The 17,122-nt window shown below is 45.5% G+C and overlaps 2 protein-coding genes and 1 pseudogene across 2 annotated transcripts; all 3 read left to right on the forward strand.

Moving 5' to 3' along the window:
- The first annotated feature begins 1,192 nt into the window (after positions 1–1,192).
- Positions 1,193–7,442, forward strand: LOC131526630 (uncharacterized). The gene is given in 6 exon segments (XM_058754976.1): positions 1,193–2,363; positions 2,366–4,494; positions 4,609–5,202; positions 5,248–6,914; positions 6,981–7,053; positions 7,134–7,442. Coding segments are annotated over 5 exon segments (5,415 nt in total). The 5' UTR covers positions 1,193–1,391; the 3' UTR covers positions 7,034–7,053; positions 7,134–7,442.
- A 2,611-nt stretch (positions 7,443–10,053) lies between these two features.
- On the forward strand, positions 10,054–10,503 carry LOC131526631 (antigen LPMC-61-like). The gene has a single exon (XM_058754977.1). The coding sequence runs from the start codon at positions 10,084–10,086 to the stop codon at positions 10,501–10,503; it is 420 nt and encodes a 139-aa protein (XP_058610960.1). The 5' UTR covers positions 10,054–10,083.
- A 2,201-nt stretch (positions 10,504–12,704) lies between these two features.
- LOC131527598 (trichohyalin-like) lies at positions 12,705–15,039 on the forward strand (annotated as a pseudogene).
- The last annotated feature ends 2,083 nt before the right edge of the window (positions 15,040–17,122 follow it).

A 17,122-nucleotide genomic window follows, 5' to 3' on the forward strand; every position in this document is an offset into this window, starting at 1 on the left:
AAACCGTTGGTCAGTTTGCTGTTGAACTAGCTTCTGAAACCGCTGGTCAGTTTGTTGAACTGGCTTCTGAATCCACTGGTCAATTTGTTGTTGAACTGGCTTCTGAAACCGCTGGTCAATTTGTTGTTGAACTGGCTTCTGAAACCGTTGGTCAGTTTGCTGTTGAACTGGCTTCTGAAACCGCTGGTCAGTCTGCTGTTGAACTGGCTTCTGAAACCGCTGGTCAGTCTGCTGGAACATCAGAGCTTGAGTGTTCTGGGCAGATCATTCCGCTGAGGAACAGCATGACACAAAGCACAAACTGCCAAAATCTGCCCCAAACACCAACTTCCAGCCATTGTTCAATAGCTAATCACAAAGTGGAGAGACTGCCCTTTGGTCTTTTTGTACTCTACAGATTTCAGCTAATTAATGATAGCTCCTCCTCTTCATTAACTGTAATGATTCGCCAGACTTGCACAAGTGGGAGTTTATATATCATTGGTTCTCAAAGTTCAAGTCTTCTTTCTTTCTTCTTTCTGATTCGCCAGACTCACACAAATGGGAGCTTATGCAACTGGGTGATTCTCATTGGATCTCAAGATTCAATTCTTATTTTTCCCATTTTGAACATAAATGTTCAAACTTAATTCAAAATATATGATTGTAATTGGTTCTTAAATTCTGTTAATATGGTGTTTCTTGATTCCAATGTCATATTGACAACAAATAAGAAAGGTTCAAGCCCAGGTTAGTTACTGGAACTAGCCAATAGTAGATGTTAATGATGCTAATAGCGAAATGTGAGATAAATCAATCGTGACATAAATAGTCAAAATGACCTTTTTCTTTTTTTTTTTTTTATTCTGTGGTGGAAATAAGCTTCCATATACTTAAAATAATTTACTGCTTAAAATAGTATTCTCGTCATATCTGTTAGAGCACACCTGTCTGCAGTGAGTGGTGAGGACAACGGCACCAAAGTTGAACATCTACTATTGGCTAGTTCCAGTAACTAACCTGGGCTTGAACCTTTCTTATTTGTTGTCAATATGACATTGGAATCAAGAAACACCATATTAACAGAATTTAAGAACCAATTACAATCATATATTTTGAATTAAGTTTGAACATTTATGTTCAAAATGGGAAAAATAAGAATTGAATCTTGAGATCCAATGAGAATCACCCAGTTGCATAAGCTCCCATTTGTGTGAGTCTGGCGAATCAGAAAGAAGAAAGAAAGAAGACTTGAACTTTGAGAACCAATGATATATAAACTCCCACTTGTGCAAGTCTGGCGAATCATTACAGTTAATGAAGAGGGAGGAGCTATCATTAATTAGCTGAAATCTGTAGAGTACAAAAAGACCAAAGGGCAGTCTCTCCACTTTGTGATTAGCTATTGAACAATGGCTGGAAGTTGGTGTTTGGGGCAGATTTTGGCAGTTTGTGCTTTGTGTCATGCTGTTCCTCAGCGGAATGATCTGCCCCAGAACACTCAAGCTCTGATGTTCCAGCAGACTGACCAGCAGTTTCAGAAGCCAGTTCAACAGCAGACTGACCAGCGGTTTCAGAAGCCAGTTCAACAGCAAACTGACCAACGGTTTCAGAAGCCAGTTCAACAACAAATTGACCAGCGGTTTCAGAAGCCAGTTCAACAACAAATTGACCAGTGGATTCAGAAGCCAGTTCAACAAACTGACCAGCGGTTTCAGAAGCTAGTTCAACAGCAAACTGACCAACGGTTTCAGAAGCCAGTTCAACAAACTGACCAGCGGTTTCAGAAGCTAGTTCAACAGCAAACTGACCAACGGTTTCAGAAGCCAGTTCAACAGCAAACTGACCAACGGTTTCAGAAGCCAGTTCAACAACAAATTGACCAGTGGATTCAGAAGCCAGTTCAACAACAAATTGACCAGCGGTTTCAGAAGCTAGTTCAACAGCAAACTGACCAACGGTTTCAGAAGCCAGTTCAACAACAAATTGACCAGTGGATTCAGAAGCCAGTTCAACAAACTGACCAGCGGTTTCAGAAGCTAGTTCAACAGCAAACTGACCAACGGTTTCAGAAGCCAGTTCAACAACAAATTGACCAGTGGATTCAGAAGCCAGTTCAACAAACTAACCAGCGGTTTCAGAAGCCAGTTCAACAACAAACCAACCAGTGGATTCAGAAGCCAGTTCAACAAACTGACCAGCGGTTTCAGAAGCAGTTCAACAGCAAACTGACCAGCGGTTTCAGAAGCCAGTTCAACAACAAACTGACCAACGGTTTCAGAAGCCAGTTCAACAGCAAACTGACCAACGGTTTCAGAAGCCAGTTCAACAGCAAACTGACCAGCGGTTTCAGAAGCCAGTTCAACAGCAAACGCCAGTTCAACAGCAAACTGACCAGCGGTTTCAGAAGCCAGTTCAACAGCAAACTGACCAGCGGTTTCAGAAGCCGGTTCAACAGCAAACTGACCAACGGTTTCAGAAGCCGGTTCAACAACAAATTGACCAGTGGATTCAGAAGCCAGTTCAACAAACTGACCAGCGGTTTCAGAAGCCAGTTCAACAACAAATTGACCAGTGGCTTCAGAAGCCAGTTCAACAAACTGACCAGCGGTTTCAGAAGCTAGTTCAACAGCAAACTGACCAACGGTTTCAGAAGCCAGTTCAACAACAAACTGACCAGTGGATTCAGAAGCCAGTTCAACAAACTGACCAGCGGTTTCAGAAGCTAGTTCAACAGCAAACTGACCAACGGTTTCAGCAGCCAGTTCAACAGCAAACTGACCAACGGTTTCAGCAGCCAGTTCAACAGCAAACTGACCAGCGGTTTCAGAAGCTAGTTCAACAGCAAACTGACCAGCGGTTTCAGAAGCCAGTTCAACAAACTGACCAGTGGTTTCAGAAGCTAGTGCAACAGCAAACGCCAGTTCAACAGCAAACTGACCAGCGGTTTCAGAAGCTAGTTCAACAGCAAACTGACCAACGGTTTCAGCAGCCAGTTCAACAGCAAACTGACCAACGGTTTCAGCAGCCAGTTCAACAGCAAACTGACCAACGGTTTCAGCAGCCAGTTCAACAGCAAACTGACCAGCGGTTTCAGAAGCTAGTTCAACAGCAAACTGACCAGCGGTTTCAGAAGCCAGTTCAACAAACTGACCAGTGGTTTCAGAAGCTAGTGCAACAGCAAACGCCAGTTCAACAGCAAACTGACCAGCGGTTTCAGAAGCTAGTTCAACAGCAAACTGACCAGCGTCTTCAGAAGCCTGTTCAACAGCAAACTGACCAACGGTTTCAGAAGCCAGTTCAACAAACTGACCAGAGGTTTCAGAAGCTAGTTCAACAGCAAACGCCAGTTCAACAGCAAACTGACCAGCGGTTTCAGAAGCCAGTTCAACAGCAAATTGACCAGCGGTTTCAGAAGCCAGTTCACCAGCAAACTGACCAGCGGTTTCAGAAGCTAGTTCAACAGCAAACTGACCAGCGTCTTCAGAAGCCTGTTCAACAGCAAACTGACCAACGGTTTCAGAAGCCAGTTCAACAAACTGACCAGAGGTTTCAGAAGCTAGTTCAACAGCAAACGCCAGTTCAACAGCAAACTGACCAGCGGTTTCAGAAGCCAGTTCAACAGCAAACGCCAGTTCAACAGCAAACTGACCAGCGGTTTCAGAAGCCAGTTCAACAGCAAACGCCAGTTCAACAGCAAACTGACCAGCGGTTTCAGAAGCCAGTTCAACAGCAAACGCCAGTTCAACAGCAAACTGACCAGCGGTTTCAGAAGCCAGTTCAACAGCAAACGCCAGTTCAACAGCAAACTGACCAGCGGTTTCAGAAGCCAGTTCAACAGCAAACTGACCAGCGGTTTCAGAAGCCAGTTCAACAGCAAACGCCAGTTCAACAGCAAACTGACCAGCGGTTTCAGAAGCTAGTTCAACAAACTGACCAGCGGTTTCAGAAGCCAGTTCAACAAACTGACCAGAGGTTTCAGAAGCCGGTTCAACAACAAACTGACCAGAGGTTTCAGAAGCTAGTTCAACAGCAAACGCCAGTTCAACAGCAAACTGACCAGCGGTTTCAGAAGCCAGTTCAACAGCAAACGCCAGTTCAACAGCAAACTGACCAGCGGTTTCAGAAGCCAGTTCAACAGCAAACGCCAGTTCAACAGCAAACTGACCAGCGGTTCAACCGCCAACCGCCAACAACGCCGGTTCAACCGCCAACGCCGGTTCAACCGCCAACCACGCCGGTTCAACCGCCAACCACGCCGGTTCAACCGCCAACCACGCCGGTTCAACCGCCAACCACGCCAACAACGCCGGTTCAACCGCCAACCACGCCAACAACGCCGGTTCAACCGCCAACCAAGCGGTTCAACGCCAACCAAGCGGTTCAACCGCCAACGCCGGTTCAACCGCCAACCACGCCGGTTCAACCGCCAACCACGCCGGTTCAACCGCCAACCAAGCCGGTTCAACAGCAAACTGACCACCGGTTTCAGAAGCAGTTCAACAGCAAACGCCAGTTCAACAGCAACTGACCAGCGGTTTCAGAAGCAGTTCAACAGCAAACGCCAGTTCAACCGCCAACCACGCCAACGCCGGTTCAATCAACCAAGCCGGTTCAACGCCAACCAAGCCGGTTCAACAGCAAACTGACCAGCGGTTCAACCGCCAACAACGCCGGTTCAACCGCCAACCAAGCCGGTTCAACCGCCAACCAAGCCGGTTCAACCAACCAAGCCGGTTCAACAGCAACTGACCAGCGGTTTCAGAAGCCGGTTCAACCAACCAAGCCGGTTCAACCGCCAACCACGCAACAACGCCGGTTCAACCGCCAACCACGCCAACAATGCCGGTTCAACCGCCAACCAAGCGGTTCAACGCCAACCATGCCGGTTCAACCGCCAACCACGCCAACAATGCCGGTTCAACCGCCAACCGCCAACAATGCCGGTTCAACCGCCAACCATGCCGGTTCAACCGCCAACCATGCCGGTTCAACCGCCAACCAAGCCGGTTCAACCGCCAACCAAGCCGGTTCAACCGCCAACCGCCGGTTCAACCAACCAAGCCGGTTCAACCGCCAACCAAGCGGTTCAACGCCAACCAAGCCGTTCAACCGCCAACCACGCCAACAACGCCGGTTCAACCGCCAACCACGCCAACAACGCCGGTTCAACCGCCAACCACGCCAACAACGCCGGTTCAACCGCCAACCACGCCAACGCCGGTTCAACCGCCAACCACGCTAACAATGCCGGTTCAATCAACCAAGCCGGTTCAACGCCAACCAAGCCGTTCAACCGCCAACAACGCCGGTTCAACCGCCAACAACGCCGGTTCAACCGCCAACCACGCCAACAACGCCGGTTCAACCGCCAACCACGCCAACAACGCCGGTTCAACCGCCAACCAAGCCGGTTCAACCGCCAACCAAGCCGGTTCAACCGCCAACCAAGCCGGTTCAATCACAACCAAGCCGGTTCAACCAACCAAGCCGGTTCAACCGCCAACCGCCGGTTCAACGCCAACCGCCGGTTCAACCGCCAACCACGCCAACCACGCCGGTTCAACCGCCAACCAAGCCGGTTCAATGCCAACCAAGCCGGTTCAACTGCCAACCAAGCCGGTTCAACAACCAAGCCGGTTCAATCACAACCAAGCCGGTTCAATCACAACCATGCCGGTTCAACCGCCAACCAAGCCGGTTCAACCGCCAACCAAGCCGGTTCAACCGCCAACCAAGCCGGTTCAACCGCCAACCAAGCCGGTTCAACCGCCAACCAAGCCGGTTCAACCGCCAACCAAGCCGGTTCAACCGCCAACCACGCCAACAATGCCGGTTCAACCGCCAACCACGCCAACAATGCCGGTTCAACCGCCAACCACGCCAACAATGCCGGTTCAACCGCCAACCACGCCAACAATGCCGGTTCAACCGCCAACCACGCCAACAATGCCGGTTCAACCGCCAACCACGCCAACAATGCCGGTTCAACCGCCAACCACGCCAACAATGCCGGTTCAACCGCCAACCACGCCAACAATGCCGGTTCAACCGCCAACCACGCCAACAATGCCGGTTCAACCGCCAACCACGCCAACAATGCCGGTTCAACCGCCAACCACGCCAACAATGCCGGTTCAACCGCCAACCACGCCAACAATGCCGGTTCAACCGCCAACCACGCCAACAATGCCGGTTCAACCGCCAACCATGCCGGTTCAACCGCCAACCAAGCCGGTTCAACCGCCAACCATGCCGGTTCAACCGCCAACCACGCCAACAATGCCGGTTCAACCGCCAACCACGCCGGTCCAACCGCCAACCAAGCCGGTTCAACCGCCAACCATGCCGGTTCAACCGCCAACCACGCCAACAATGCCGGTTCAACCGCCAACCACGCCGGTCCAACCGCCAACCACGCCGGTCCAACCGCCAACCACGCCGGTCCAACCGCCAACCACGCCGGTCCAACCGCCAACCACGCCGGTCCAACCGCCAACCACGCCACTCTAACCGCCAACCACGCCACTCTAACCGCCAACCACGCCACTCTAACCGCCAACCACGCCACTCTAACCGCCAACCACGCCACTCTAACCGCCAACCACGCCACTCTAACCGCCAACCACGCCACTCTAACCGCCAACCACGCCACTCTAACCGCCAACCACGCCACTCTAACCGCCAACCACGCCACTCTAACCGCCAACCACGCCACTCTAACCGCCAACCACGCCACTTCAACAGCAGACTGATCAGCGGTTTCCTCAGCAGTTTCAGCTTCAGAAGCCAGTGGCGCAGGCAGAGCCCCTTGATTAAATGTGCTGTAGCTGATTATGAGCAAATCCAATGTGGACAACCTGGGATCAGTGGTGCTGAGTGTGACGCAATGAACTGCTGCTTTAATGGACAGCAGTGTTACTATGGGAGAGCAGGTAAGCGTTCTCAGTCTTATTCTGTTGCTGTTATTCTGTTATGGCTTAACTCTTTTCCCCTCTCAGATCTTCATCCACTGCAGTACAGAGGTGTGTCATCCCTCTTCTGGCTCCTGTGAGCAAAGCTGCACCAGGAAGAGTGAGTACTTGCTGTAACTTAACTTGATGAAACGAGTGTTTTTGAAATGCCCCTCACGCTTTTACCAACTTCTCCTGCAGGGAGAGACACTCATGCCAAGACCATCTCGAGTGGACAGACGGTGGTTTCTAGTGGAGAAGTTACTCTGGTCATGTGAATTCAGTGATTTTAATAAACTGCATGTAACTTCAAGATTCTTGTTTCTCTGGCTTTTGTTAGCTGAGTCTCAAACACTGTTTATAGTCTGGTTTAAAGGGACCCTCTACTAAACTGGTGCTCCGTTTGCTTTAGTAAGGTCTCCCATTCTCACCAACAAAGTGACATCTTGCTAAAGCTGAGCATCTACAAAACTTAATTTGGCCAACTGCTTGTTAAGCTCCAATGGCAGACCTAGGACCCACCAATCAAATCGTCAAAATGCCTTATGAAATTAAAGGCTATGACCGAGTGCTATACGGATTTCTCTGGCCAGTGTTATCACCATTCCTGCTTCCTGGCTGGTGTGCAGTGATGGTCAGTCATGACCAATGTTCCCTCTAAGCCGTGCACTTCCGCGCAGAAGTTACAGCTTTACTTCACAGGAATAAATAACACTTTAAAGCATATTAAAATGGAAAACTATTTTTGTGAGAAAAATATTCAGTATTTATCAATTAGATACTGATGAGCATAAGGAACTTCTTTAAAGAACTTTACTGATTCCAAACTTTTGAACGACATTGTATTATACTGTAAAAATGTTTTCTCAGGTAACCTAAAATGTACATTTAGTTACATCAAGGGTCAAATCAAATATAAATGGCAAATTAAAGTTAAAATTTACACACGTTTTTGTGCGCTGTACAGGTCTGGTATAAAGAGTATTTTTGCTCAGGTGTCTGAAATCTCTGCCCAATAAAGAAAAGTTTTGCTCAGCAAGAAGAAAAATTTCGAGGGAACATTGATCATGACCAATAAAACCGATCTCCAAAGAAAGCAAACAACACCACCCTGACCAAACTTCTCTCCTTGCTCTTTTACGACCCCCTGCCTCTGACTCTCCTCCCTCGCTCTTCTTCCCCAAAAGCAAGAATATCCATATGCCACAAGTGTTATATCTTGTGAATGTTGTTTTTCCCCTTTCATGTTTGGTATCATTTTAAAGGTCTCTGTGTGATGGGTAAATTGGTCTGAATTTCACAGTAGCCCCTTGTATTATGAGAAATATTGAAAACTTAAGTTAACTCTGTACTTCTGTCATTTTAGTCTAGCTCCGTGTTCAATCTGACTTCAATTCCAAGTGATCATTAAATTTAGACAATATTTATAATTAAAAACTGATCACAGACATCGATTGTATATTAATTTAGATATTTGATTATTCTGGAAATCCCATACTTTAAATTCTTCGTTCATTAGGGACCAGGTATCGCACAGGAATTACACTTCGACCGATAGTGAATCCACGGACACAAACTCGTCAGTTCTGAACTTATTCAGAGGGTGCAGAGTGGTTATAACTGCGCCTGCATACTTTCCTATATACTATATACTAAAACAGTATATTCACATGATACAGTCTAACACATAGGGCATGTGGATATCCTTGCTTTTTGGGGAAGAAGAGTGAGGGAGGAGAGGCAGAGAGGGCAGGGGGGAGAAGGGGGTGGTAAATGATCAAGGAGATAAGTTTGGTCAGGGTGGTGTTGTTTGTTCTCTTTGGAGATCTCTTCTCCAGATTAGTTTCATGGTTTTATTGCATGGCATCTGTCTTTGCGAGAGTTCCTGAGTTTTGGCCTCAGAATTAATTTTATAAGGAAATAAATTCACTCCTTGCACACCAATGGATGAACCATGGGGAACGCCGTGAGGGACTTTGGATTTCTGTCTGTCACTGGCTTAACACGGTGTAGCTCTCGTGGTTATAGGAAAAAATACACTTTTTGTTATGAGTATGCAGAACTGACGAGTTTGTGTCCGTGGATTCACTAAAATCGGCCAAAGTGTAAATCCTGTGCGAGACCTGGTCCCTAATGAATGAAAATTTGAAAGTATGGGATTTCCAGAATAATCAAATATATAAATTAATATACAATCGATATCTGTGATCAGTTTTTAATTAAGAATATTGCCTAAATTTAATGATCACTTGAAATTGGAGTCAGATTGAATGCGGAGCTAGACTAAAATTGAAACTAAATCCAGATAAATTCAGAGGCGCAAGTAAAAGACCGAACATGCATTAAACCTACGACCAGGCCGCTGGATTCCACTGTTTGGGCTGGCGGGTGGAACCTTACACATAAAATATTTAGATTATAGTAGTAACTTTTAATTCAAGAATTTCCAAACTGGTTTTAGAAAGCTAGGACAAAGACCCCCGAAGCGCCAAATGCAAATGCAATTACCTGTTGCATTTGTTTCCAACCATTTTCCCAGACGTGTCCTGGGCAGGATTTCTATATTGCTTTGATTAAAAGTACCACGAGAGAGTTTCGAAAACATAAGGAATCGATGTCATACACAACGATCGGTCTGCACACGCAAACAAAGCCAAATCCTAGATCAGGGGTCACCAAACTGGTTCCTGGTGGGCCAGAGTCCTGCAGAGTTTAGCTCCAAAGTTTCAAAAGTTCAGTGCTTTTGAAAGTGAAGTCAAGTTCTTTTAATTGTATAGTGTATTTCATTCCCCAGTTTCATTCCCCACTGTTAAAGTACCAATTGTATTCAACCAGTGTAGTACAAAGGATAAGACCAAGGCTGAATCGAGTGCATGCTACCATACTAGTTCTTCCATAAATAATTATATGACAGAAATGGTAAAGTTAGTAAGATTTCCTGAATTCAGCTTAAGTTTGTATCTATATCCATGTTCAAAATAAGAAAGAAAACTTGAACTTTGAGAACCAATGATATATAAACTCCCACTTGTGCAAGTCTGGCGAATCATTACAGTTAATGAAGAGGAGGAGCTATCATTAATTAGCTGAAATCTGTAGAGTACAAAAGACCAAAGGACAGTCTCTCCACTTTGTGACTAGCTATTGAACAATGGCTGGAAGTTGGGGTTTGGGTCAGATTTTGGCAGTTTGTGCTTTGTGTCATGCTGTTCCTCAGCGGAATGATCTGCCCCAGAACACTCAAGCTCTGATGTTCCAGCAGACTGACCAGCGGTTTCAGAAGCTAGTTCAACAGCAAACGCCAGTTCAACAGCAAACTGACCAGTGGTTTCAGAAGCCAGTTCAACAGCAGACTGACCAGTGGTTTCAGAAGCCAGTTCAACAGCAGACTGACCAGCGGTTTCAGAAGCCAGTTCAACAGCAAATGCCAGTTCAACAGCAGACTGACCAGTGGTTTCAGAAGCCAGTTCAACAGCAAACTGACCAGCGGTTTCAGAAGCTAGTTCATCAGCAAACGCCAGTTCAACCGCAAACTGACCAGCGGTTTCAGAAGCTAGTTCATCAAATATAAATGGCAAATTAAAGTTAAAATTTACACACGTTTTTGTGCGCTGTACAGGTCTGGTATAAAGAGTATTTTTGCTCAGGTGTCTGAAATCTCTGCCCAATAAAGAAAAGTTTTGCTCAGCAAGAAGAAAAATTTCGAGGAACATTGATCATGACCAATAAAACCGATCTCCAAAGAAAGCAAACAACACCACCCTGACCAAACTTCTCTCCTTGCTCTTTACGACCCCCTGCCTCTGACTCTCCTCCTCGCTCTTCTTCCCCAAAAGCAAGAATATCCATATGCCACAAGTGTTATATCTTGTGAATGTTGTTTTTCCCTTTCATGTTTGGTATCATTTTAAAGGTCTCTGTGTGATGGGTAAATTGGTCTGAATTTCACAGTAGCCCCTTGTATTATGAGAAATATTGAAAACTTAAGTTAACTCTGTACTTCTGTCATTTTAGTCTAGCTCCGTGTTCAATCTGACTTCAATTCCAAGTGATCATTAAATTTAGACAATATTTATAATTAAAAACTGATCACAGACATCGATTGTATATTAATTTAGATATTTGATTATTCTGGAAATCCCATACTTTAAATTCTTCGTTCATTAGGGACCAGGTATCGCACAGGAATTACACTTCGACCGATAGTGAATCCACGGACACAAACTCGTCAGTTCTGAACTTATTCAGAGGGTGCAGAGTGGTTATAACTGCGCCTGCATACTTTCCTATATACTATATACTAAAAACAGTATATTCACATGATACAGTCTAACACATAGGGCATGTGGATATCCTTGCTTTTTGGGGAAGAAGAGTGAGGGAGGAGAGGCAGAGAGGGCAGGGGGAGAAGGGGGTGGTAAATGATCAAGGAGATAAGTTTGGTCAGGGTGGTGTTGTTTGTTCTCTTTGGAGATCTCTTCTCCAGATTAGTTTCATGGTTTTATTGCATGGCATCTGTCTTTGCGAGAGTTCCTGAGTTTTGGCCTCAGAATTAATTTTATAAGGAAATAAATTCACTCCTTGCACACCAATGGATGAACCATGGGGAACGCCGTGAGGGACTTTGGATTTCTGTCTGTCACTGGCTTAACACGGTGTAGCTCTCGTGGTTATAGGAAAAAATACACTTTTTGTTATGAGTATGCAGAACTGACGAGTTTGTGTCCGTGGATTCACTAAAATCGCCAAAGTGTAAATCCCAAAGTAGACCTGGTCCCTAATGAATGAAAATTTGAAAGTATGGGATTTCCAGAATAATCAAATATATAAATTAATATACAATCGATATCTGTGATCAGTTTTTAATTAAGAATATTGCCTAAATTTAATGATCACTTGAAATTGGAGTCAGATTGAATGCGGAGCTAGACTAAAATTGAAACTAAATCCAGATAAATTCAGAGGCGCAAGTAAAAGACCGAACATGCATTAAACCTACGACCAGGCCGCTGGATTCCACTGTTTGGGCTGGCGGGTGGAACCTTACACATAAAATATTTAGATTATAGTAGTAACTTTTAATTCAAGAATTTCCAAACTGGTTTTAGAAAGCTAGGACAAAGACCCCCGAAGCGCCAAATGCAAATGCAATTACCTGTTGCATTTGTTTCCAACCATTTTTCCCAGACGTGTCCTGGGCAGGATTTCTATATTGCTTTGATTAAAAGTACCACGAGAGAGTTTCGAAAACATAAGGAATCGATGTCATACACAACGATCGGTCTGCACACGCAAACAAAGCCAAATCCTAGATCAGGGGTCACCAAACTGGTTCCTGGTGGGCCAGAGTCCTGCAGAGTTTAGCTCCAAAGTTTCAAAAGTTCAGTGCTTTTGAAAGTGAAGTCAAGTTCTTTTAATTGTATAGTGTATTTCATTCCCCCAGTTTCATTCCCCACTGTTAAAGTACCAATTGTATTCAACCAGTGTAGTACAAAGGATAAGACCAAGGCTGAATCGGGAGTGCATGCTACCATACTAGTTCTTCCATAAATAATTATATGACAGAAATGGTAAAGTTAGTAAGATTTCCTGAATTCAGCTTAAGTTTGTATCTATATCCATGTTCAAAATAAGAAAAAAAACTTGAACTTTGAGAACCAATGATATATAAACTCCCACTTGTGCAAGTCTGGCGAATCATTACAGTTAATGAAGAGGAGGAGCTATCATTAATTAGCTGAAATCTGTAGAGTACAAAAGACCAAAGGACAGTCTCTCCACTTTGTGACTAGCTATTGAACAATGGCTGGAAGTTGGGGTTTGGGTCAGATTTTGGCAGTTTGTGCTTTGTGTCATGCTGTTCCTCAGCGGAATGATCTGCCCCAGAACACTCAAGCTCTGATGTTCCAGCAGACTGACCAGCGGTTTCAGAAGCTAGTTCAACAGCAAACGCCAGTTCAACAGCAAACTGACCAGTGGTTTCAGAAGCCAGTTCAACAGCAGACTGACCAGTGGTTTCAGAAGCCAGTTCAACAGCAGACTGACCAGCGGTTTCAGAAGCCAGTTCAACAGCAAATGCCAGTTCAACAGCAGACTGACCAGTGGTTTCAGAAGCCAGTTCAACAGCAAACTGACCAGCGGTTTCAGAAGCTAGTTCATCAGCAAACGCCAGTTCAACCGCAAACTGACCAGCGGTTTCAGAAGCTAGTTCATCAGCAAACGCCAGTTCAACAGCAAACTGACCAGCGGTTTCAGAAGCTAGTTCAACAGCAAACGCCCGTTCAACAGCAGACTGGCCAGTGGTTTCAGAAGCTAGTTCAACAGCAAATGCCAGTTCAACAGCAAACTGACCAGCGGTTTCAGAAGCTAGTTCAACAGCAAATGCCAGTTCAACAGCAGACTGACCAGCGGCTTCAGAAGCCAGTTCAACAGCAGACTGACCAGCGGCTTCAGAAGCCAGTTCAACAGCAGACTGACCAGCGGCTTCAGAAGCCAGTTCAACAGCAAACTGACCAGCGGTTTCAGAAGCTAGTTCAACAGCAAATGCCAGTTCAACAGCAAACTGACCAGTGGCTTCAGAAGCCAGTTCAACAACAAACTGACCAATGGTTTCAGAAGCCAGTTCAACAGCAGACTGACCAGCGGTTTCAGAAGCTAGTTCAACAGCAAATGCCAGTTCAACAGCAGACTGACCAGCGGTTTCAGAAGCCAGTTCAACAGCAAATGCCAGTTCAACAGCAGACTGACCAGTGGTTTCAGAAGCCAGTTCAACAGCAGACTGACCAGTGGTTTCAGAAGCCAGTTCAACAGCAGACTGACCAGCGGTTTCAGAAGCTAGTTCAACAGCAAACGCCAGTTCAACAGCAAACTGACCAGCGGTTTCAGAAGCCAGTTCAACAGCAAATGCCAGTTCAACAGCAGACTGACCAGCGGTTTCAGAAGCCAGTTCAACAGCAGACTGACCAGTGGCTTCAGAAGCCAGTTCAACAGCAAACTGACCAGCGGTTTCCTCCGCAGTTTCAGCTTCAGAAGCCAGTGGCGCAGGCAGAGCCCCTTGATAAATGTGCTGTAGCTGATTATGAGCAAATCCAATGCGGACAACCTGGGATCAGTGGTGCTGAGTGTGACGCAATGAACTGCTGCTTTAATGGACAGCAGTGTTACTATGGAAGAGCAGGTAAGTGTTCTCGGTCTTATTCGGTTGATGTTAAACAGATTCTCAGAATTAACCTTCTCTTGTACCCTTGTTCCAGTGACTGTCCAGTGTATTAGAGATGGTCAGTTTGTGGTAGTGGTGTCTAGAGACGTTACTCTGCCTCGACTGAGTCTGGATTCGGTTCGTCTACTGGGTGGAAACGACCCACCTTGCGGTCCTGTGGAGTCCACACCTTCTTTTGCTATATACCAGTTCCTGTGACCGCATGTGGCACGAGCATGATGGTGAGCAGCTGCTTCTGGTGTTATTCTGCTTTGCTTATGATGGACTGGATGCTAACACTGTTCCTATTCACAGGAGGATAGTGGATATGTGGTGTATGAGAACAGCATGACCTCCTCATATGAAGTAGGGATTGGACCGCTCGGTGCCATCACAAGGGACAGTCACTTTGAGTAAGTGATCTATGACTTGGAGTGAATTTTAATCTCTGATAAATGCTACAAGCTCACCGTCTGTTGTCCAGGCTTCTCTTCCAGTGTAGGTACTCTGGAACTTCTGTTGAAGCTCTGGTTGTGGAGGTCAACTCTGTTCCTCCACCTCCACCAGTAGCTGCTCCTGGACCTCTCAGGGTGGAGCTCAGACTGGCCAATGGCCAATGTGTCACCAAAGGCTGTGCTGAAGGTAAGGTCTTGTCCTGTGTCTTCCTAAAGCCTTTCAAACTTGAGTCCGCTTAAACCCCAGTGTTCCTCAGGGGATGAGGCCTACACGTCCTACTACAGTGATGCTGATTATCCTGTCACAAAAGTCCTGCGAGAGCCTGTGTATGTTGAGGTGCGCATTATGGAGAGGACTGACCCCAACATTTTCCTGATACTGGGACATTGTTGGGCGACTTCAACCCCCAGTCCACTCAGTCTCCCCCAGTGGGACCTTCTGATCGATGGGTGAGTGTAATGCCAATCTTTATCCAGTTAGTCTGCTGGGAGACACTTTCTAACCTCTTTCCCTTTCAGATGCCCTTACCAGGATGACCGTTATCTGACCACACTGGTTCCAGTGACTGGCTCATCTGGTCTTCAGTTCCCAACCCACTACAAGCGCTTTGTTGTGAAGATGTTCACATTTGTAGATCCAGCTCCTCTGCAGGAAACCGTATGCTCTCTAGCTCTTCCTGAACCCTTAATATTACACTTAATTCTTAAATGGATTCTATGGCTTAACTCTTTTCCCCTCTCAGATCTTCATCCACTGCAGTACAGAGGTGTGTCATCCTCTTCTGGCTCCTGTGAGCAAAGCTGCACCAGGAAGAGTGAGTACTTGCTGTAACTTAACTTGATGAAACGAGTGTTTTGAAATGCCCTCACGCTTTTACCAACTTCTCCTGCAGGAGAGACACTCATGCCAAGACCATCTCGAGTGGACAGACGGTGGTTTCTAGTGGAGAAGTTACTCTGGTCATGTGAATTCAGTGATTTTAATAAACTGCATGTAACTTCAAGATTCTTGTTTCTCTGGCTTTTGTTAGCTGAGTCTCAAACACTGTTTATAGTCTGGTTTAAAGGGACCCTCTACTAAACTGGTGCTCCGTTTGCTTTAGTAAGGTCTCCCATTCTCACCAACAAAGTGACATCTTGCTAAAGCTGAGCATCTACAAAACTTAATTTGGCCAACTGCTTGTTAAGCTCCAATGGCAGACCTAGGACCCCACACACACGCATACTCAAATTGTCAATGCATTATGAACTTAAAGGCTATGAACATGTTTTCCAACTCTGTGCTATATGGCTTTCTCTGGCCAGTGTTAACACCCATTCCTGCTTCCTGGCTGGTGTGCACCCTGCTGAAAAAAACAATAGAACCCTGCCCAAAACAAAATGGAAAATGTAATGGTTATAAAGGAAACATAATGGTGTCTAGTGATGGACTCTATTGGTGGCATGTTAAATCCTATTGGAAAAAACTAATGGTTTATTTTAATGGAAACCATTGGCATTTCTGTGGTTGCTTATTTTTTTAAGCAGGGCAGTGAGGGTTAGTCATTACCCAAGCCCCTTTTCAGATGAACAGTTTCACTTTGGCCATGCTGTTGAGGCTATTTGAAAGCTCTCTCCAGCAGTACAACTTTCAATTTGAATGGAAACCTGTTTAAGGTTTTTCTAAAGCGTTTAAAAAAATGGATACAAGTACTACACTATATTTGGGTTAAAGCAAAATTTGGTGATACTTGTCCCAGTAACGCATTTTCTAGCATAAACTGGGAATACCATACACCAGCGTTTTCCAGTCCTCACCCCAACACACCCCTCCCCCCAACACACCCCTCCCCCCCACGCATGGTCTGCATATTTCTTATCACTTATGATGTTTGTTCTAATTGACCGTAATGTTCCCTGCAACGTGAACATCATTGGATATTCTGCCACGATTCCAGTTCAAAATGAGTATGTTCCATTCAAAAGGCATTGAAGTGTGCAAGACGTGAATTTAAATATTTATTTACAGTGGTATATTATGTCACACTTCTCTAGTAAGTTTCGTCTGTATGTGAAGATGTTGCAGGCAGCGCAAATCCATGAATGAATGTTCTGAAGTGAAATAAACTTCCAACTGATTTCCCCTGTTCAGGGAGTAGGGAGCAATGAACACTTTGGGGATCATATCAATTGGAACAGTTTATGCACATAGCTCTCTTCTAACGAGCTGGTTATCTGAATCAGGTGTTAACTAAGAGGGACATGGAAAATATGCAGAGTGGGGGGTGCGAGGACTGGGATTGGGAACCGCTGCCATACGCCATGTGAAAATTTAAATAATTGCATAATATATTTAGATTATAGTAGTAACTTTTAATTAAATAATTCCCAAACTAGTTTTATAAAGCTAGGACAAAGACCCCTTTTTTCAAGAGCCAAAAGCAATCAAAGCTGGTGAACAGAATGTTTCAGTTGAAGAATTTACCTGTTGCATTTGTTTCCACTTTTTTTTTTTCTTGTTTACATTTCAACAGATTTTCATTTAAATATAATTTATT

Source organism: Onychostoma macrolepis, chromosome 20 (assembly GCF_012432095.1).
Source record: "Onychostoma macrolepis isolate SWU-2019 chromosome 20, ASM1243209v1, whole genome shotgun sequence".
Lineage (NCBI taxonomy): Eukaryota > Metazoa > Chordata > Actinopteri > Cypriniformes > Cyprinidae > Onychostoma > Onychostoma macrolepis.